The sequence below is a fragment of the Silene latifolia genome, chromosome 8 (assembly GCF_048544455.1).
Source record: "Silene latifolia isolate original U9 population chromosome 8, ASM4854445v1, whole genome shotgun sequence".
Taxonomy (NCBI): Eukaryota; Viridiplantae; Streptophyta; class Magnoliopsida; order Caryophyllales; family Caryophyllaceae; genus Silene; species Silene latifolia.
The window spans coordinates 69,734,101-69,757,679 of record NC_133533.1 but is presented as its reverse complement, the minus strand read 5'-3'; the positions used below and the strand labels follow the sequence as shown (position 1 = coordinate 69,757,679).

General features: G+C 33.2%; 2 protein-coding genes across 2 annotated transcripts; one reads left to right on the top strand and one right to left on the bottom strand.

Moving 5' to 3' along the window:
* Window positions 1-14,946: 14,946 nt before the first annotated feature.
* On the top strand, window positions 14,947-17,888 carry LOC141596942 (uncharacterized). Its single transcript, XM_074417226.1, has 2 exons — window positions 14,947-15,117; window positions 17,441-17,888. The coding sequence occupies exons 1-2, from the start codon at window positions 15,042-15,044 to the stop codon at window positions 17,650-17,652; spliced, it is 288 nt and encodes a 95-aa protein (XP_074273327.1). The 5' UTR covers window positions 14,947-15,041; the 3' UTR covers window positions 17,653-17,888.
* Window positions 17,889-18,311: 423 nt separating this feature from the next.
* On the bottom strand, window positions 18,312-23,191 carry LOC141596941 (putative alkaline/neutral invertase D). Its single transcript, XM_074417225.1, has 5 exons — window positions 23,033-23,191; window positions 21,262-21,692; window positions 20,517-20,948; window positions 19,375-19,933; window positions 18,312-18,865 (listed from the first exon to the last, which is right to left on the bottom strand). Exons 2-5 carry the CDS (start codon window positions 21,637-21,639, stop codon window positions 18,570-18,572), a joined length of 1,665 nt encoding a protein of 554 aa, XP_074273326.1. The 5' UTR covers window positions 21,640-21,692; window positions 23,033-23,191; the 3' UTR covers window positions 18,312-18,569.
* Window positions 23,192-23,579: the final 388 nt, after the last annotated feature.

Sequence of the window (23,579 nt, the reverse complement as noted above, 5' to 3'; positions counted from 1 at the left end):
TAGCTTATTTGTAATATTTTAGCTCCAAAAAGCTTAAGTACCTACAAAATATGACAAGACAAGCAAAGATACTAGAATACACATATTAGCTTATAAAACACTAAGATAAGTGCTAAATGACATGTGAAATAAAGCTAATATAAGGAGTTAAAATGTATAGAAAATGCACTTATCAATTATGGCAGAAGGATAGGATATTCCAGGTCGCGTGTAGAGAAAGGGCGCCCGAGGGCTAAGTGTAGTGAGTTAGCCTGTGCGACGGTATGCCTTTCTATTTCTGAAGAAATGGTAAAGTGGTGGACTAAGGCCAAGATCAAGAATGCTGAGAGTACTTCATACAGTCAGCAACCATGTTGTGGTCTATTCAATGGTTTTGGTAGATGAGGCGACAAAGATCGAGCGGGACTATATAAACCAGCACTGACCGAGAGGCAACCCGGGTTGTACGACCTCCCTTTGTTGTTGGCTGGTTTGGGGAAGTCCATATTGTATACATCTGTAAGTTTGCTTTCATCTGCTTTATTTCATTTTCATTCATCTTGTTCTTATATCCCTTTCCCCTATATGTTGATGCTATTGTTGTTTGTTGAACACAATGAAGGCATTGTGTGATTTGATTTGGGGAGGGTATACATATGTCTGTGTTGCATCCATATGCATATTTCTTGCATTTCTGCATGCATTTGTTTCAAAAACACAAAAAAATTGAAAAATTTCAAAAAAATACAAAAACATGTTTGCATTTACTTTGCATTTAGATAGTGTCTTAGGTTGAGCCGGAGTGGCTTTATAACAATGATGACGTTGCTTTTATACTCTTGCTAACTCGTTTAAGCCTTGCAATTTTTGACACCCTATTTTCAGAAATTCATTTGCATAATCTACGAGTTTTTGATAATTTCTACCAAACGAATAGACTTGACTTATATGTTGGCAAACTACTTACAAATTCTAAAGTTTAGAGCTTATTAAATCGGTGACACTCATGACCGGTTTCATTTAGGATGTGAGTAGTACTCCTTACATGGCATGTAACATCAATTTGCATAAGCATGAAATTTGTCTCTTATTACCTACATACACTCGGGTTTGTGGCGGCGACACATGTGGAGAGGCGACCCTTCCTTTATGCTTTACCCCTATTAGCCTCACATTAGCCAAATTTGCCTTGTTTTGACCAACTTATTCAACTACATTCCTATAATGCCTACCCTTGTCAAGCTAGTCTTGTTGGTAAGTTTTGGAAGCCTTGTTGTGGTCATTTTACGAAGAATGCTTTTGTGTTGGAAGGAAGGCGAAGAAAGAGAACAAAAAAAAAAAACAGTTGTGAAAAAAAAATGACAAAGAAAAATAAAAAAAAAATAAAAAATGAAGTTGAAAAAGAAAAAAAAGAGTGACATTCTTTCTACTCCTATGTTGATTATATTCATTATTTGAGGAGTATTGTTGATATTGTGAGTGAGTTTATGCCACACTTGGCATTATGCTTAATTTTTGATGTTGGATTAGAAGTGGAATATCCTTACTTTTGGTTATGTTCGGTGCTAGCTTGGCTTTTACCTCCACATATCCAAATCATTTTGCCCCTTCTTACCCACTTACCTCACCTCACATTCATATATAAGTTCTCGGCATGTGTTTTGGACCTCGTTTGGTTGGAGTGTATGTGTACGGTTACTAGAGATATCTATCATGTTACATTGCATGCATGCTTTTGTAGGTCGTAGTTAGGTGAGTGACTATTTTCCTTTCCCTCTTACAAAATGTATACTCACCTTGTACTTTAATGAGAGATGAGCGACCCGTGAGAGTTCGACATAAATGGTCTTGCAAGGTCGACGGTTTGGTAGTTTTCGGTCATTAGTTCAACTCGTTTGCACTTGAAATTTATGTGCTTAATCGCTTTGGAATTTTTTTTCTTAGCAAGGGTGTCACATTTGCATTAAATTGGTTTATCGAGTCTTTTGTATAGCTAGCTCTGAGTTGTATGCCGCTCCATTAGTCCCGTTTTCTATCTTGTTTATTGCTTGCTTGGGTACAATCAAGGGTGTGGCTTGGGGAGGTTTGATGTGTGCCTTTTATATGCGTTTATTCACATGTTTGGCACACATTTCTATTTACTTGTATGATTATTTCATTCTATTTCCTCCCGTATTTGCTACTTTGGGTGTATTTCATGTCTCTTGCAGGTTTGAGACTCGTTTGTGCATTTAGAAGCCAAATCCGTTCGGTAAAGGAACAATATAGAAGCTTGGAAGAGTTTAGACGAGCTTAGGAGAGCGAGGAATGGAGTTTTATACATGTTGTCTATTGACGTGCTGCTATTGTCGATAGACTAGCCTCTCAATGTCGATAGACAGAGTGTAATATGTCGTTAGACATGACCATTAGACACGGGCCCATATGTTGATAGACATTATCAATCGACACAGGAGACCGTTTTGCAGAACTTTCAGCTCTGTCGATAGACATCTCTGCTCTGTTGATAGACTTCTATACATACTGTCGATTGACACTACACCTAGGTCGATCGAGTAATTAGACGGACATACGTGTTTTGCTCATTTTATTTCTTTTATAATGGACCTAGTATAAAAGCTCTTGTAATCTTTTAATTAGGTTACACTTTTACACTTTACTTTATGCAAGCAGACACTGGGATGACGACACTTTTCCTCTGTAAACTTTTAGATCTAGAATTATTTTCCCTTTTTCTCCATTGCTTATACTCGGATTCATATTGGTAATTTTAATTCCTCTTTTCCCTTTTGCTCTTCCTTGTTAATCTCATCTATTTCTCTCGCTATTATTATTAGTTTTAATTTATGTTATATTATTTCTCAATTAATTTCATTATGAATTCTTTTCCTTTATCGTTTTATTCAATTATTATTGCAAATTTCATTATGAGTAGTTAAATCCCTTTTTGCTAGGATTTAGGGGAGCCATGGATTGAGACGGTATTAATTAGATAGTCGATATAATTGGTCTATGTTGTTAATTGTGACATTTAATTGTGATTAATTGGTTAAGTCGACATAATTAATTAATTAAATTGATAAACCCCGACCTAAGATCGAAAGCCTGGAAAGGGTTAGACCTGTCACACATTTTAGAGTGCCCTAGTAAGTTGCGAGAGCCTGCTAGAAGTATTCTAGGGCAAATAGCGGACCGAGAGGACCTTTTTACTGCCCTATAGACCGGTATTGAGACTGACCTTTAACCCTATCTTTGACCCGTAATAATCCATGGTGAACCGATGTCCTAGCGCATTTCCTTTATACTTTTCTTAATTTAATATCTCTTTCCAGTCCTTTTATTTTATTGCTTTAGTTTAGAACCCAATTCAAAACCCCCAATTTGGTGACTCGATGCAGACTGAATTGACATTTAGATTTGCAAATAGCCACCCTGTGGATACGATCCCGACTTCCCTAGTTATATTAGTTAGAAACCAGTTGGTTTATTTTTGATAGGTTGCGACAGCCTCATCATGTCACAACTCCTTTAAACGCCATGTGTCATTCTCTATTTAAAATAAAATAAAATAAAATAAAATATAAGATGTGCAATCACGTAAACATATAAAAAAAAAAAAGTTGCTAATTTTGAAGTTTATTTGTGCGCAATTTTAGGAGTTATTTTCGGTAGAATATTTCAACAAATCAACTTAAAAAAATTTTAGTAGATATTTTCAGTATCATTTTTTAAAATATTTTCGGTATAATTTTTTTAGGAGATATTTGTGCAATTTTTTAGGAGATATTTTCGGTAGAAGTTGCTAATTTTAATTTGATTTGGGGTAAAATTTAGGAAAGAATTTGGGTACAGTATTAACCTAACAAGAACAATATTCGGAGTATAATTTAGCATAACAAATATAGCCTATCAATATGGTCTTTCCTTAAGCTGTGATGGAATATACCGCAAAAATGGCAAATAAGAAAATTAGTTTTATAATTTAGCATTTATTCGGCGTATTTTCTATGTTCATAATGTATATATACTGAAAAATAAAGTCTAAAAATATCATACCAATAAAATTCGAATAATATCATAATGTTTATAATTAACATTAACATACCAAAAGTATCATAAAATTCGAAAAAAATATCATCATCATATATTATATTAAAGGTGACACCGATTATCCCGTTGATGGCACGTGTCATAGCCATATGAAAGGATTTATTATTAAAATATTATCATCACACATTAATTTGACTGCCTTTAAAATAGTACATAAATTATGCACTATATAACAATTAATTTGATTGCCTTTAAAATACTACATAAATCAATACTATATATTAATTCCAGAAACCAAGGGACTTCAATGTAATTAAAGAAAGTTATACAAATTAATTATACTATATAGTTTTAAATCACTAGCATCGTGTGATGGACCTGATTAAGGGATCTCAATGCAAATATTATATAGTTTGGGTTAAAATTATATTATATTGAAACTTGGTAATTGTCCTAAACATTTGTAAGATACTAAAACATGGTTAATTTCTTAAAATAAAATAATTAATTAAGATGGTCAATTTCCTTAAAATAAAATAATTAATTAAGATGGTCAATTTCAAGTATACTAAAAGAAAGAAGATGTTGGTAATTTTCCTAAATATTTATAGAAGACTAGAAGATGGTCAATTTACTTAAAATAAAATAATTAATTAGTATAAACATGCACATTTATGGTATTAATTATAAATCATCATAAAATTATATATTAAATTTAAAATCTATTTCAATTTTACTAAACTTTATAGTTTATTAGATGTATAGAGATGTTAATTATTTAACATTTACTGCGGGAGTAGTGAAAGTAACAATGATGACCGGCAAGTAGTGAAATGTTATTACTATTATTTCATTAATAAGAATAAAATATTAATAGCGAGAGTAGTAAATTTGTCTCAAAATTTATTTCATAGTAATTTTAGGATATGTTATAGAAAAATATATAAATGATAAATTTATGGGTTATGCTTAAGTAATTTTATTTAATGAAGAAAAATTAATGGTAAGTAGAGGTAGCCCGGGCGAAGCCGGGCACCAATACTAGTTCTGTCTAAAGTAATAAATCTAATCATTAATGGCAAGAATCTCGAGTGTCATTATTGATAAGAATATTGGCCTGATAATTAATTGCCCTAAATACCAAAAATTTCATAACAGAAATATAAGCAACAAGTTAAATTTACGGCATTAAAAAGGAAGCTTTTTACTATTTTGTCACTAATTGGACGTAATTTTTAGTCTCTCATATCCTTATAATTTTTTTTTTCTCTCATCAATTTCAAACATACTCATTATGCTTCCTACTATTTTTGCATTCTTCATATTTTGCCATCTTTAATCCTTATATGGAGTATATTAGGTGTATATATGATATAGCTATGTACATATTACTCTATGTTTTGTGTATTTTGAAGTTGTATCTTCCAAATTCCATCGCATAATGTATTGAAGGGAAAGATGATACTCCGTATATAACAAAAATGAATATTGAATATCATTCTCCACAAAATCTCTCTAAATAAACGGAAATGTTTATCGTTAACTATATTCATGTCTCATATTTCGATTAGAGTAAGTATTTGAATATCCAACGTATTAGATTATAACTTTTGAATGTGCATGTAATGTTGTAGTGTTGGTAATTCGATTATAATAATAAAATTATTATGAATTTTTTTCCTAAAATCATTTCAAAATAGAAGTAGGGTAATAAAAGAGAATATACTCTCTCTATTTTGGTCAATTTGTTTGCCTTTTGTTTTGGAGAAAGACAAAGAAAGAAGAGGGGTCATTATTAGATGACAAGTACACTAAATTAAGTGGAGAGAATTCAATTGCCCATTAAAGGCAAATCTAAAATAGAAAGATAAACAATTGATTTGTTTGCCTTTTGTTTTGGCAGAAAAACAAGGAATGTAGATGATAAGTAAACAAGGAAAAAAAAGGGTCAATTATTAGATTACAAGTAGACTAAATTAAGTGAGGAGGATTCAATTGACCATCAAAGATAAATCTAAAATAGAAAGACAAACAATTGACTAAGACCCTCCAAAATGAAATAAAAAAAAAAGACCAAAACAAATCGAGTACCAACTACCATTTCATAATCTTAATAAGTTTATTCCTCCTTTTTCTATCTCTATTTGCAACAATTATTTTATTAAAAACATTTTTAAAACTTCGCACATGGTATAATTCGTTTCTTTACGAAGTTATTAACATGATATACGACACAGGTGTAAGCATGATACAAGACCCAATTATAAACGTGTAGATTATTCACACTTATAAATATACGACATGGTTGTAAATATAATATGTAACACAAGAGTGATACTCCCCCTATTTTACTTTTATTGTTCTATCTTCTCTAAAATTTATTCCAAATTAATTGTCCTCTTTATAAATTTATTATGGTAATAATTAAACTAAGGATATTGCCTTAAGTGACCACCACTTCCTCTCTCAAAGTGACATTGGTCTCATTCTTTATAATACTAAGGGATGAGATTTTAATTTACACAATTTTTTAAATCATTTCAAAATACTCTCACCGTTATGGTCAATAGTTATCTATTTTCTTTTTCGGGTGTATCGATCAATAAATATCTATTTCCATTTTTGGCATATATTTGTATTTGACATATTAATTTTAATTTTTATACGTCCACACATATAGAAATAAGGGTTTTTCTAACATGTGCCCTAGGAATAGAACGATAGAACGAAATATATATGGATTAGACAAATTATCTATAAAATATAATTAAAAGGCTACCTAAAATGACAAATAAATGCCACCTAGACAAAGCCACGTAGGATCAAAAAAGCCACCTAGATTAAAATTTAATGTGACGTGGCATATTTAAACGTGATGTTGCATATTTTTAATGTGACATGGCGAATTAATGTGACATGGATTATCAATTTATTATTACATGACATTAATTCAAATTATTTATCTATAAATTAATTTAATTCACTTAATTATATCTATAATATTAAAGGATATTATTATTATTCTTAAATTAATTTTGTATATTAAATATATTGTCTTCCAAAATTTATATAACCCTTACAAATTTACATCAAATTTCATGATTTATAATTAATATTGATATTTTAATTGAAATTTTTGTAATAAAACATGTTAATAAATTTCATAATTTTTAATTAAAATTGAATTTTTAATTGAATTTTTTGTAATAAAACATGTTAAGAAATTAATTAAACCTCTTCATATTACTAAACGCTCACCATTATTAACATTTTCCTATTTAATTCATTGTGTTTAAAATTTTTGTAATAAAACATGTTAATAAAATAATTAAACCACTTTATATTACTGAATACCCACCATTATTAACATTTTACTATTTAATTTCTTTTTAATTAAACATGGTAATAAATTGATTAAAACTCTTCATAATACTTAACATACACCAAATTAATTAAAAGTTTTTCTTATTTAATTAATTTTTGTAATATAAAAAATATGTTAATAATTTTATTAAAACTCCTTATATTACTTAACACCCATAATCTTCATTAACATTTTGTCCTATTTAATTCATCTCTTGAGGTTCTCGACAATCAATTATCTAATTTAATAATACCACAAAATAAATTAAAAATTAAATTAAAATATAGGAATTTATGGTTGTGTAATGACTATAAAACCTACAATACCTATAATAGTTTTTATTCACTTTATTTATTTAAAATATGCCCATTTGTCATGAGTTTCTAAGTTGTGGATTGTATTTTATGGTTTAATTTATTTATTTGATTATATTGAGTATATTGAGTATTATTGTCGAGTATTATTGTTGTTGTTGTTGTTGTTGTTGTTGTTGTTGTTGTTGTTGTTGTTGTTGTTGTTGTTGTTGTTGTTGTGTCCCATCATAAAGTATATTTTAATTTGTTATGTTGTTGGTTTTATGAATCGTTTGTTTTATTTGAATTCATGTTTTCCAGTTGGTTTAATTTAAGTGACTTACATGTGACAATGTTCTGATTCGTTTGTCAAGTTTTTGCCGGGTTGATGTTTTATCTTTTGGTCAATGTGTTTTTTTATATAACTTTAAAGTACCATGAAACGTATGTGAATGCAGATAAGGCAAACCATCACGTGGGTAATCTGAAGAGGGAAGAAATACAAAAGACACGAAACTGAGGTAAAATTAAAGGTAAGAAAACGTAAGGTAGAAACTGATAAGTAATGGATGATTGTTGATCTCAAAATAGAAGTCTTATAATACTTCTTATAATTTGTTATTAAACGTATATTGTGGTGCAATTTTACTATTATACTTTCCCGATCAACCTATTTGAATTTGTATTTTTGTATTCACGAGTATAATCATCTCTAACGTATATTTTCCTTTTTCATTTTATATGAACTATTATCAAGGCATGTAATAAAAGGAAGCGAAATTGAACCTTCGGGTAAACATTAAATAGTATGATTTCTAAATTCTATTTCGTATGTTTTTAAATTTATGTGTTTTTTTTTTGTCAAAACAGGAATAATACATAAAACTTAATCTCATAATTTCCTTAAAAAAAACCTACTCTCATAATTAATGATAAATAAATAAGTACAAATAATTGAATGAAAAATCTTTAAAATTTCACAATTTACTTTTTGAACCATCATGACAATAGTTAGTCATTTTAATTATGTCATTTCCTCTTCCAATTTAAGTTTTCTCCAACTCCCACCTTTTGATTATTTTTCTATAAAATTTACTTTACTTTTTTAAGTGGTTTATGCTTTTTTAACCATTATAAGATGATCGTTGATCTCAAAATGAAGATCTTATAATATTTCTTTAAATTTATTATTAAGCGTATATTGTTGTGTAATTTTACTATTATGCTTTCCCGATCAACCTATTTGAATTTGTATTTTTGTATTCATGAGTATAATCATCTCTAACATATATTTTTCTTTTTCATTTCATATGAACTATTATCAAGGCATGTACTAAAAGGAAGCGTACTAAAAGGAAGCGAAAGTGAACCTTCAGATAAATATTAAATAGTATGGTTTCTAAATTCTAATCCGTATATTTTTAAGTTTATGTGTTTTTTTTTTCAAACCCCGAATAGATTACTTTATAGTCTTTAGTACTATTTTTATTTTTATATAGGATCGTGGACATAAGTATAACAAGAGATGGATCAAATTCTTGAAATAGTAATAAGGAACTTAAAAAAATTTATGAACCTTTTTGAATTCGGAAATATAGTTTTTTAGATTATTGAGCAATTGAAATGAAAATTTAATTCGTAATACATGGAGTAGATACCAACCCTATCGTTGAATCGTATCTAATATTTTTCTATCGATATAATAAATGTTTTTCGGATGTAAATAATATTTGAAGCATGCACGTGGTGATAAGACTTCAAAAATATTCCATGGGAAGGTTGATGGAGAGGTCTGGAAATAATTTCAAGATGACTGTAATGAGGTATTGAGTTTACAACCTAATAAGGCGTCATTGAAGATTTTTCCATACGAAATTTATTATATACGGATGGTTTCAACTTTTAATATTTAAAAAACTCACTTTATTATATTGCGGAGTAAAACACATGTATATATAATAAGTCGTCTTTGTCATTGCTACGTTGTCAAGTTTCTCAAAATTAGTAGCTACCACATTGTTACTTGCAGGATTCGATTTAAAAAAATAAACCAAAGTTGTCAAAGAAATAAGATATTAACTAACTAATTTCTATGTATTTCAAGACCGTATAATTTTAAATGGATCAACAACTAATTGCTCGAACAAATATTAACAATACGATAAAAATATCAAAACTAAAACAGATAAACCCGTAAATTTCACGGGGTCACAAACCTAGTGTGCAATTAACCACATATCTTATTTTTAAGAATGAATATACTAAATTAAATATTTTACTGTTATTGAAAATCAAAATTATTAATCAAATATTAATTCTAAAATTCCTAACTATTAAAAATTTATAATGCATGTTCAAATATTTTTTTTATTCATTTTGGTGAAATTTTTTTCATAATATGAGAATTTTTAGTGAAGTTACAATGAAAAGATATGTGACTAAATTTTTCTCTATATTAAATTTGGTTCACATTTTTCGTTAAATGTAACACCCCCACTTACATTTGAGCCTTATCAAGACCTTCTCCAATAACTAAAGGCGTTACCATCTTGGTTGCCCGAGGTAAGTATATCAAAAGACAACACTACAGAACGTATATAAAAATGTATTATTACAATAATACAACATGTCAAAAGGAAATCCTCCGACATTACTGGTGAGACTACTAGCAAAACGTCAGCGTGGCGACTCGATCCCATCCGTATCCCGTAAGCAACATCAACATCCAACCTGCTAAATCACTGTTCACCATCCCCGAATGGATCACCACAGTTTTGAAAACATAAAATGGGGCCAGTCAACTGCATACCAAACAGTGTACGTAGCGGAAACAACTATAGTAAAGCAATCAGTCAACCACGACCTCCAACAACCCCCAATCACTGGTTACCCATCGCAAGAGATAACCCACACCGCCAGTAGGGGACCGCAGCCTTGCCCACCAAATTCCCGCTCATTGCAACGAGCGAACCCAGATCATTAATGTGCACATCCCCTTGTGACGAGAGACACAAGAGGCGAACATGGGAATGAGACCATCTCTCGACATGGCTCACAAAAAAATCTCAACGCAACCATCACCATCTCTTCTAACCAATCGCCACAATATCAACAACAATGGTAAACAAGCAATAACAACCGCAATACACATAAACAATTACACAATCAACTCATGAGTAGGGAAAACCCTACCTTTGTAAAGCTATAGAACGCATCCATCGTCACATCACGCAAGACTCCTTATTGTATCCTAAAACAACAATGGTATCCTATCACTAAACTACTCAGAGCTACTGAAGAAAAGATAATCAATCGCAAACTCACCTTAAAGAACAACCGATGCCGATGACGATGACAACCCCGAATCGACGACCTCAAGCATAGACTGTCTACTTCCCCGGATAGGTTCATGGTAGGGCGGCAGGTGATAAGGTAGTGAGAGATGAAAGGTTAGAGAGAGTATTAGGTTTAAGAGGTGACGGAGAAATAAATGAAATGTTATAAGTCACGACCTCCGCGAAATATAAACCATCGCGCTGACACGCTGATACTCGGTCGAGTAAGCACCTACTCGATCGAGTTACACTTACTCGATCGAGTAACAACTACTTGGACGAGTTTCAAGTCCGTTCTATGACTATGCACATCTCCTTTATCCCATCTTCCACAAGGGTCACAACGGTCAAAGGGTTGATCAACGAGCACTTAAAACGGCGGGTATTACATTAAATATGTAAATATTGTATTCAACTTTTATTACATATATTTTAAATGTTTTTTATAATAGAAAATAATAGGCTGTAGTTAAAAAAAAGGGATATTTAACGAGAATAATCCAACCTATGCGTACCCTTCTCATATTAATCCATGCTTAAGTTTAACTGAGAAAAAACCGACCTAGCGCATCATTTAACTTCTATTGAACTTGGACAATTTTTGACCTGTTGTAACAGGTATCCTATTAGGTCACTTGATATGGTCCCATTTTTTTGTTTTTAATCTTCTTGAAACGTATTAGCTGCCCCTATCTTGTTCTTTTTCTTCAACTTTTTCCTTTTCCTCCATTTTTCTTCATCTTCTCCTTTTTCCTCCATTGTTCTTCATCTTCTTCTTTTTCCTCCATTTTTCCTTGATTTTCTATTTCATATTATTTGTTCCCTATTTTTTTGTAGCTGTTAATTAATGAAGACACAAAGTTCTTCACTAAACTCAAGTTGTTCAAACCATACAACAACTTCAAAGTAACCGAATCCAAAGAATTAACCTATTAAAATTTCAAATTATTAAATTAAACATTGGATTTAACAGTTGGCTGAATAATAATACCAGTTCATTCAAAGTCGTTCAATTTATCAACAATTCAGATCATTTATCCTTGTTACAAAATACTAGTAAATAAACTTGACCAAATACACCCCACTCCTTATACGAATAACTTGATTTTACTTGATTTAACACAAGAAAGAAACTTGTTCAAAAATATAGTAAACATTAGTGGAATTCATCATCGCCCTAATGCTATACACACTCAAAAAGACAAATTAATGCCACCTTGAAATGAAAAACGTGGTTTAGTTTGAAAGACAAACATAAGAGTCAAGAATGTCAAAAAAGTGAGAGTTAGGAATGGAAATCGCATACAAATTGAATGAATAGGATTGAAAATCGAAATAAATAGCGAAACTTACATGCGCCATATGAAACTTCAGTGCTTATGATCATCAATCAATGATGGAATGAACTTAGCCACTTAAGGGAATTTTGTTTTAATTTAGGAGTAGAATACAGAGAAAGAATTTAGGGATTTCATTAAGAATTTGTGTTCTTAATTTGGGATATTTTTTGTTTAAGTGAGGGAGACGGATGATATGTGTTTAAGAAGTCAAGGGAACCGGTACGCTAGGTATCCCTTCCATAAGTTCAATAGAAGTTAAATGATGCGCTAGGTTGGTTTTTTCTCAGTTAAACTTAAGCATGGATTAATATGAGAAGGGTACGCATAGGTTGGATTATTCCCGTTAAATATCCCTAAAAAAAATGGTAGAAAACTTGTTTGGTGCTTAATTGCACATTTTTGAAAACTTATGAAGCTAATTTGCTACAAGTGAAACTTAGGGAGTTGATTTGCACATAGTACATAAGTTATGGGGGTAATTTGCTACATCCCCATCATAAAATGTGTATTTAATGATTTTTTTTTCTACCACAAAACTAATGATTTCAATTTATAACTCTTCTCAAATAATTTTGATGAATTTTTTGTTAGTAATTTATAATTTTTAGATTTATACCAATTTTATTTTATTTTAATTAGACAAATGTAATTTAGAGTTTATGGAAGATTATAGTGATTAAAAGATTAAAGAATTATATATTAATAAGAAAAATAATAACTTAATAAAATGTAATCTTGTTTTCTTATTTAAGGAGATTATTTTTGGAGGAAAAAGTTATGAGAAATTTTATTCTCTTAGTATATAGGAGATTTGCATTGTTTAGCCTACTTTTGTGAGTTTATTGTCATCGATTTTTACTTGTAAAAACCATTTTAACTCGGGTTATTTCAAATTGAGTGATTTGATTGATGTTCTATTAGGTTGATTAATCAAATTTGTTTTGAGCCAGCAAACGACATAACTCATAGACCTGACAAAACTAAATTGATTCGATTACCCCGGCCTAAAAAGGCTGAGTCAAAACCCGAAATTGTCCCCAAGCAAACCCTCAAATGTGACCTGGAATCCAAATTGACCCGACTCTGACCGAATATGACTCGACATTGTTGACCTAGAATTATAGGTGACAATTATTGACACGGCCCGAAAATACGACACGAACCCGACACGAAGTTAGCGGGTTAGGGTCAAGATGCTGTGTCCCATTTAAGTAATTGGGTTGACACGGACACGACACGAAACTTAAATGGGTTGAATTAGGGTTGAGCTCTTTTTACACGAACCCGACACGAATGACCCACTTATTTAAAAGTGTCATGATATATTTGGGTTGAAAAACAACTTAAAAATAAGTATTTTCATTCCTCATTTTTGGGATAATAGGCTTATAAAGCTTTAGTTTATTTTATTAGTTTATTGGTTTAAACGGGTTAAGTTGGTTAAAAATGACCCGCTAAAAGATAAACGGGTTAAACATGACCTGCTAAAAGATAAATATGTTAAACAGGTCAGGTTGAGTTCTAGAAAAATTAAATGGGTTGGGTTAGGGTTGAGACAAATGACCCGTTTATGTAATTGGGTCGGGTTAGGGTTGGGGTAATGGTGACGCGTTTAAAGCTGACACGAACACGAACACAAACATGAACACAACACGACCTGATTTATTTGCCAGGTCTACCTGAAATTGCCCCGCCCCAAAATGACCCGACCTGAAACCACCCACCCCAAAAATGACCCAACAAAACATAACTCGTTGAACCAAAACGACTTGAAATGATTAATTTAAAATAACACTTTATATAATCCCCCTTATACTAAAAGAATAAGAATTTTCCAAATTTTTCCCGCCTAAATGAATTTGGCTATAATTGGATTTTTATTATATCATATCTGTAATTGGGCTTTTAATATATCATATTTGTTATTGGGCTTTCATTATATTATATTTACACATGGATTATACTAAACTTTTCCTGTTCCACTGATTAATACAAAATATTAATTATAATAAATTTACAATTATAATATCATTTTTTCTCCCTTAATCATCTACCCGAAAATGACCCGGACGGCTTGACTCGAAAATGACCGACTGACATATCGAAACATACCTGAAACCTGAAATGACCTTACCGACCGATACCCGACTCAATTGTTCCATTTACCAGATCTAATAACTCATAAGTTATAACTATACCACAACATAAAATCATGACATGACCATGATAATTTCTACAATGGCTCGAATGTACTATCTCAAATGAGTAGGTCATATAAATTCCTAACCGCTATTTGTAGTCGACACGTTACTTCGAAATGTTGACAAATTTAATTAAGTTCCTAAGTTATCCCTCTCATCCTAGACATTTGAACGTTAAACTAATCAACATAAAACGAATCGATTTTTTCTAAAATCAAAACAACGAATTATTAAGTATAACAATATTAAACTAATCAACCTAAAACGAATAAATTTGTTTAAAATTTCAAAATTACCCCTTACACAGTTTTTAGTCACTTCGTTTGGGCCAGGTCAGTGGAGTCCGATTTTAGAAATAAAAAACACGACCCATAAAGGACCCAACGCTAATTTCCCCTTTTTCATCGTTCTCTCTCTCTAGTTGCGAATTGCGATAAATCCCTTCCTCTTTCTCTCACCAAAAACCAGTAACAAACTAAATGGCGATGAGCAATGGATTGCGTTCTTGTGCCTCCAAGTTGATGAATTCTTCTAAGCCCATCTTATCTAAGCCAGGTATTCAATCATTTTCTTACTAATATATCCTTCCTTTTCAATTCCACATTTTTATTGATTTTTGCCAATTTCTTATATTTTTATAGATCTGATTTTTGGGTTTTCATCATCGCCTTTGTAAATGCTGTTACCTCTCAAATTGTATTAATTTATTGATTGATTCAAGTGTTCCAATTTTGAAATGATTGAATTTACTCTTCTGATTCGATTAAGATTGCTTGATTTTGCATTTTAGCGATGATTGTTGGATTTATGGTTCTGAGTTGCGGGAGTTGTATATTGTAATATGCATCATATGTCAATTTGTTTTAGAACGTGTTTGGATGGAGTAATTTGGAGAGGAAGTAAAAGGATTCTGACGAATTCAATGGTTGGTTAGCAAGTTAGGTTAGATTTTATTGTTAGAACAAAGAGGAACTCGATAGAAATTCTTCAAAGATAGGGAAGATTTGAAACAAGTTATTTATATGCTGATTTCCCCTCCCCTTCGCTTCTAATATCGAATCCAAATAATTAGTTGAAATTTTTCTTTCATAGTCTAGGAAGAGTTTTGATTCCATTTTCGATGAAGCCAAAGAATCGAAATTTCATTTTGGGTCATCCAAAACCAGTCTGTTTGTGTTGCTGGCATATGGGTAATAATGTAATATTGTGTTGAATGCCCAATCCAACCACCTGGCCCCGTCATTTGTAGAAGTCTTTTGAGGCATTGGGAAATATTGTTCTCCTAGTAGTGTAGGAGGAATTTTTTTTATTGTATTTAATCGGATAATAGGTTTGTTAGGTTGTTGGATTGATGAAATTAATATTTTGGCGAGGTTGCGTTGTTCATTTTTTTTACATTTAAAAGGGTGCTAAAGTTTATGCTGGTGTTTGTTTGATGATGTTGTTGGAAGAGTTGTATTCTATGTTGCAGATGAGGAAGAGGAGGGACTCGAGGGAGGTTTGGGATGGAACATGGTGAGGTATTGAGTCATCCAACCGTAGGAAGAGAAATGGACATTAGTTGACCGATCCTAGTGATAGAAATTTTAAGCAATGATTATGCTCAACATTATGCGAGTGTATTGGTCTCTATCGATTCCTTTCGTGTTGATTTCTTATGTGCATTTGTTAAAGGTGAGTTGCTCCTATTGAGATATCGGTTAGTAGGAGATGTTAGATAAGTCGGTCTTTGAAGGTGATACTTCTAGTGAGAATTATTACTATTGATGATTGATGATTGATGATTGATGATTGATGATTGATGATTGTATTGAATAGTTATCACCCTGTTTCCTTTTCATAGAGCCGACTTTAAGTTAACACAAGGGTAACAATGCTTACATTCTACCTCCTTATGTCATCTTTTACGGGAACCATTGCGTTGAATTAATGTTGGTGTTTGTGTTGTTGACTTCTTGTTATTGTTGTTGAGCTGACTTTAAAGTTCATGATCAGCATTGCTTAGGGAATTTGGGATCTTTTTTATAACCATTGCCTGCAATCTGAAGATCGGGAATTTAGTCAGTTGATGACTTCGAATTATGTAATTCTATTGCAAGCTTGTAGTTAATACTGTGATCTTCGCTTTAGTTTATTATTTTGGTAAGCACCCTTAAATTCATGCAGTTCAGAGATAATTGTTCATAGTCCTTACTCCTTAGACACACAGATGATAGACCCCTTGGTTGTCCAAGATTAACGATTTTAATTAGCTTTGCATCAAGAGATTGCTTCACTGGTGTAAAATAAGGCTCATGTGCCAGGCACTACTTTTATTTATTTATTTATTTAATCTTTGTAGTCGCTCTTACAATCCGCTAATATCTACTGTATTTTATTCATTCCCTTGTTATCTGCAATTCTTATGTCTTTTGCTTAACTAATGAGCATTTTAGTGTAACGCATACTTCTACTTCTAAGCATGGTAATATGTTATTTATATCAAGGCAGCCACTAAAAGAAGACCATTTTGTGAAGATCTCATGGCTGGATCTTGAGGTGATATTGGCAGCATTTAGCGTGCTTAGGCGGCGACGACCTATAACTAAAACCTGGATTTCGTACTACGCTTGTAACTGTTATAAGTTATGCCACATTTCCACTGTGTGCATTTCAGTTAAAAGAAGTTGGATATTATCTGATATATTTTTTTGTTCATAAATAAAATTCTCATTGTGAATCTTTCCTTTTTGTGCGTGATCTGTGATTATGTTTTCTAACCCTATATTTTTACTCAACTTGCATTTTCATCCATATCTTAATATGCTTCTTAATTCTCATGCAAAAGGAGGTGTTTAATGAAGTTTCATAATATAAATTTAAAACGTGGAATGTGCAGCAAGCAGGGAATTCCACTCGAGCGGAATGAAAATGGGTGGACACGGTCATGATGAGCCATTCTATCTTCATGCAAAGCACATGTACAACTTAGACAGGATGAAGTACCAGAAGACGACAATGTCTCTTGCTGTCTTAACTGCCTTTAGTATCGGTGTTGGCGTACCCATCTACGCAGTCGTTTTCCAGCAAAAGAAGACGGCATCTGGTTGAGTTCCTTATGGCCCCTTCTTGAAATGGTGACAAGCTATATAGACTTTCGATTATGTGCGTTGTGTGGAAAGATCATTATAACTATGTGACAGTTTCGGTATCTCTCCCATTGAAGTTTTTTCTTGTCTAAAACGTCGGAAGATGCTTCCAGAATAAGAATTTTGTTACAATTGCTTAATTATTGTATGCTTGTTGAATTATTGATGGATCGATCAAATGTAACCTTGTTTTTGGCAGATCGTTTTGTAGCATCTAGCATCTAGCATCACACTCTCATATTATAGCAGTATTAGGACTGCGATACTAAAGCTTGCAGTTACCGGCGACTTCTCAAGTCTTCTCGTGAGGTTGTACTATAGATGGACCTAATGGGTCGGACTGGTCAGGTCAATTCGTTTGATCTTTGGGTCGAAGTACTGATCTTGTCAATACTGTTCGGGTGGGTTTACAATCAAAATAAGGGTTCAAAAAATGTTCTCATTTACTCTACCAACTTTCGCATTTCGGTATGTAGAACTTTTTTATTATCCTTTCATTAACTTTAAAAAATCAAGCTAAATCAGTTTTAAAAAAATCAAGCTGAATCGGAATTTGACAGTCATGACAGGTCTAGCTCTAGCTGAATGTGAGTGGAATGGTCCTCGTAACCACTTGCAAAATGGGAAATGAAACCATTTCGATTTAATTGGGAGAAATATCTTTCGACACAAACATTGAAAGAACAAACTATAGAAAAAACAAGAAGCTAATTGAAAGACACTATTGTACACAAGTAGACATAGGCCACAGCAATCAGCCCAAAAAGGCAAGAATGACAAGAATATGTCAAAGAATAAACATTGCCTAAATTACATGCAACAATCTTGGAACCTCTAGGACAATTTGGTAGATATTTGTGGGTAATCAATTGATAACGGTCAGCATGTCCAAGATGACGATCTCTTAAGTACTGGTTTTATCAACTTGTCTTCCTCATGGGAGATCATAGTCAAGTGTGATGGATCCTCTAACATCATTTTCGCCACTAGATATCCAGCAATGGACCATGTCTGGAATTTCCGAGCTTGTTTCCCAATATATCTACCAAGCTTACCGTCATAGTATTCTGGCCAGCTGTCTTTCAACAGTCGTTGCTCAGCTAGATCAATGGCCCGTCTTGCGATCTGTGGCCGGCCAGTTTTGATGCAGGCAGCAGTAACCAGCCATAAGAGAACTGTAAGCAATGAAAAAGTAAGTAAAAATGGACAATGGATCCCAGATGATGAAAAAAGTTAACAGGAAACTTGAACAACATATCAAAACATTGACCAATTACCTTTTATTTTAACACAACAGTTAATTCATTAGGGTAAGGGTCATTAAAAGAGTATGCGTTATTGAACAAAACATATCCTCCTTGAAATGAAGAAAACTAAATTAATCGGCAACGCCTCCAAGGGGGTCTATGTTTTGGTCCATTGTTTCTTAGACTTGACAAGGAATGCATAGTGAATCTGAAATTCAATGTTCCCAGCAAAATTTTAAATCAAATGACAGTATCCTCACTTACTGTTAAACTTATAGGCGATTTTTATTGCCAATCAGGGCGGCTCTAGTTGGCCAACTTTTTTCACAAAGGGGACCAACACATAGAAGGTGAATAATTAGGTGCTCAAAAGACGAGTCGCTATCATGGCATCAATTTGAACACAAAGTTATTAAAGTGCATGAAAAGGGGGAAACCTGGCCAGGATCCACCATTGTGGTAGCTCCATCTGGTATTTTTAGGATCACATCCAGTGACAATCCGCCATTCATGACTTTCTATAGCAGGGTAGCAAATTTTCAAAGGCATTTCTCCAACTAACTCTTCCCACCGTTCTTCGATGAGATCCATAATAGCCGTAGATTGCTCAGGAGTTGCAAGAGAACATAGGATGGCAATACAATTGCCTAAGGCAAACCATCGGAAATCCATCCTAGCTGGGCTGACGTTACCGATAAAGTAACCACCACGAGTAGGCATGAAGTCAAAAACCCACTCTGGAATTGAATCAGGAATGACATTAAACTTATTCACTGCTGTATGAGAATATTCCTCTGTTTTGTAGCGGTATATGTCATTAAGTTGACGGAAATCAAGCCAAAAATAGCTTCTCATGTGGAAACTTAATGCATGTAAACGCTTCCCTATTCTTTCAATACACTCTTTCCCTTCCGCATCATGTTTAAGCAAGGCTAAAGCACATCTCAATGACATAAAGAAAAGCGCTTGAATCTCAATTGGATAGCCATAAACGCCCTGCACATTTATCCCAACTGCTAAACTGAATATCTTTATTAGGAGCAAATACAGTAGCAGACCTAAACAACTATGATGATCATTGCAAGTATAAACGAGCAAACAGAGTCTTATAGATGAGCAACAAAATGGTCAATTATTGCCAGATGGAAAAGTTTGAGTAAAAACATCTATCACACGATAATAGTTCAATCACTTTTGTAAACGTGGGTAATATTTGGCACTTTGTCCTGTAAACTCTGGCTGGGGGCAACAACACAAATACTTATATTGTGTAGCAGGTGGCAGTGACACTGTAACAGTCATGTTCGAAAACACGTAAGTCATGTTCGAAAACACGTAGAGGCAGATGGCTGTTTCAGAACAACCATAACAAAAAATAACAGTAATGGAATTTCTAAATTCCAGTCAACCTCGCTTCAGTATCTTTTCTTGAGTTCCATACGGGACTATCATGTCAAAAATATTTTTTTTGCTTAACAGAGCTCTAAGGAACTCAAAAAGCATCAAAGAAAGCATTTTCACAAACAGTAAGAAAACGATGGAGGTCCATCATGATAGAAACCGCAGGAAGGTACTTTACCATTCTCCGATCAATCATTGAGCAACCATCTGCACAAAGTAGGGTGGGAAACGTATCAAACCCCTCTGACAAACACAAATCCAGAATAAGCTTTATCCCTCTCTGACATTCTGGTGATTCCGATAGTGACATATCCCCTGTTGACTTTGTATACGCACGAAGCAGAATAATCCACCAGAAGCCAGAGTCAACTGGCGCAACTCTTCCTATGGCACTCTCACCAAAGTCTGCAACAATAGTATCAGTTTTCCGGACAGGATCATGGAGCACTTTGAAACTGGCTGGCATAACTCCTTCCCCAAGCTTGAATCGGTCAACTCTCTTTTCCCAGGCCTGAAGCTGCAAAGTCTTTAGCAGGAAGTTCTTGACTATATCGGGCTCACCATTCATAAGGAATGCTAGCGCACTAGGTACAAAATCCCGTACAAAAACCTGAAAAGTAAAGCATATTTGTAAAGTGGCACGAGTGTCTTGCATTACTAAATATCAAATACGAGTAACATATTTATGGCTTTCAAGCACAGTCAACAACTCACTATAAATAGTCAAAAGAACTGCTTCATTCTTCCATGAAAAACTTTCTAGTGTATTTACACACATTTAACGACCACAATAATATGCGGATAGAAATGTAGCTGTCGAAAGATGTGGGTCACACACTATATTTACCATTTTACCAACATATAGAAACAAGAAGCATTTCAACTATGAAGTTTATTCATGGAAACTCGAAAATAAAAGTTACCTGGTCATAATTGAGAACTTCTTCTGAGGCATGATCATAAGCAGCAATTGTGCCAACAGGCTGTCCTCTGAAATTCACCATAGATCTTCGAAGCGCTTCCCAAGCTTCAGCAACTATAGGATGGGGTTCGAAAGAATTCCTAGCAGACGAAGCAGGGGTATTGAATCCTGACCTTGCACCAGGAGAATACATATTTTCGAAGTTGTCCACACTCCCTTTAGTCAAACCAATGGATAACTCGCTCAACGATCTCTCGTCAAATGACCTCTGCCTCTCAATATTCAGCCTAGGCTTATCGAGAAGCTTTGAGAGGTCGAAATCATCCATCTCAGAAATCGAGGCATGAGAGCTCACCTTTCTAAGCCCAACTCCTTCCATTTTTTTTCTCAAACTCTTGCTCAAACCTAACCACTCTCAATAGCACAGTGGATCTACAAATTTATAATCAAGTAAACAAAATGTGACCAAGTCAAAATAATGAACAAAATTGAAAAAGATAAGCACTCCAGCATGGAAACACAAGGATCTCAAAGATACTCTTGTCTAAGCCCTACAATTATATAATCCAAAACAAACACATGCATCATGCACACATATTGGAATATAAAATGATAATTTTTCTTGTACATACCCTTACTCAACAAGAAAATGTCACATATCATTATGATTCTCAATCTGACAATATTAGGGGGTCAGTGAATCCTAGAAGTATACAACCTTATCTTATCCTGAATTCCCGATACAACTTGACTAATTCATTGTTATTATCAAACATTAAGTTTACTTATTTAACTAACTATATACTCCTATATTTTGTACAGAAATGTCTGTTACAATAATAATGACCACAACTATCATAGATCTGCCATTGTTCCAGAGTCAAATATTTGCAACCTCACGACCAGTAACAGTAACTAACCATCCATCACACCAAATGGCAGAGCCAGAAGTTGGTCATCCGGGCTAAAATACAAAGGGCGAACTATAATGACTCAGAGTAACTTGGAAAAAAGTTGGGAAATTCAAACGCAAAAGTTGATACTCCCTCCGTTCCGGTCATTTGTTTACCTACTCCATTTTGGGTTGTCCAGTCAATTGTTTACCATTTTTATTTTGGGAATGTTTTTGATGAACAATTTGATGCTCCCTACTCGTTTTGGTCCACTTGTCATCAAATAATTGGTCCTCTCCTCTTTCCTTATCTTTGTGCCAAAACCAAAGGGAAACAAATGATTGGGACCGGGGGGGAGTATTTACCATTGCTTATAGAAGCTAAAACACGTATCGAAGCGTTAATTGTGCTAGCCCTCCTCGCTCTACCACCGCAAACAACTCATTGATTGACCAATAACATAACATACACTAGAAGACATAGCATACCTACCACCATTTATGTAACATGATCCAAAACAACAATACAAAGTAATCATAAACAATTCATAAGCCTTTTTTAAGTTGAAATAAATAGGTTATCCCTGTCCCAATCATTTGTTTAACTCCGATTAGTATAACCTTACAAAGAATAAAGAAAAAGGTAGACAAATGATTGAGACGTACTTAGTAATAAACACATAAGTTAAACTATTTACATAGGACAAAGCAGATCCATCATAAATATGGTGTAACAAACGCAATAATAATAAATGACAAATTTTAACTAGAAAACAAAATTAAAATCTGAAGAACAATAATAAAATGATACGATGTAGTAACATCAGATCTATGGTGACGGTAAAAAAAAATATAAGAAGTGATAAAAGGGAAAACATACCAGGGTAATAAGGCGGCGGAAGGTAAGTGATATTTCCGGCGAGATGAACGGTGGAGGTTGGCCGGAGAAAAAGGGTGAAAAAGGAGAAAGGGAAAAAAAGAGCATGTTTGGTGAAGCAGGCTTTTATAGTGATCCCTCGTCATGAGGTCAGCTAATTCATAATTTTCCGTACTACACCTAACGATGTTACATAAATGGGCAAAGGGTGTGACTAAACGCTGATGGTCAACGAGTATTGTCGTAACTTGTAAGCCCGTGGTAATACTTATATAAGACGGTTTTATAATAAGTTTGTCATAAAGGATTATCCATTCTAACCAATGAAGAAAAGTCGATTTTTTGTTTTGTTTTAGGTTTGTATTCGTTAGTACATGTGTTTCTTGTTTTCGATTGTGTTCTGGTCCCTTTTAAATATGGATTTTGATTTCGAAATGAATTAAGTCTCTCTTAAGACGGCCGGCGGTATCCATTTTTGTAAGATGAAAACAAGTCAAATATACTCCAACTTGCATATATAGGACAAACCTTTTGTTTGTCTCATCTACTA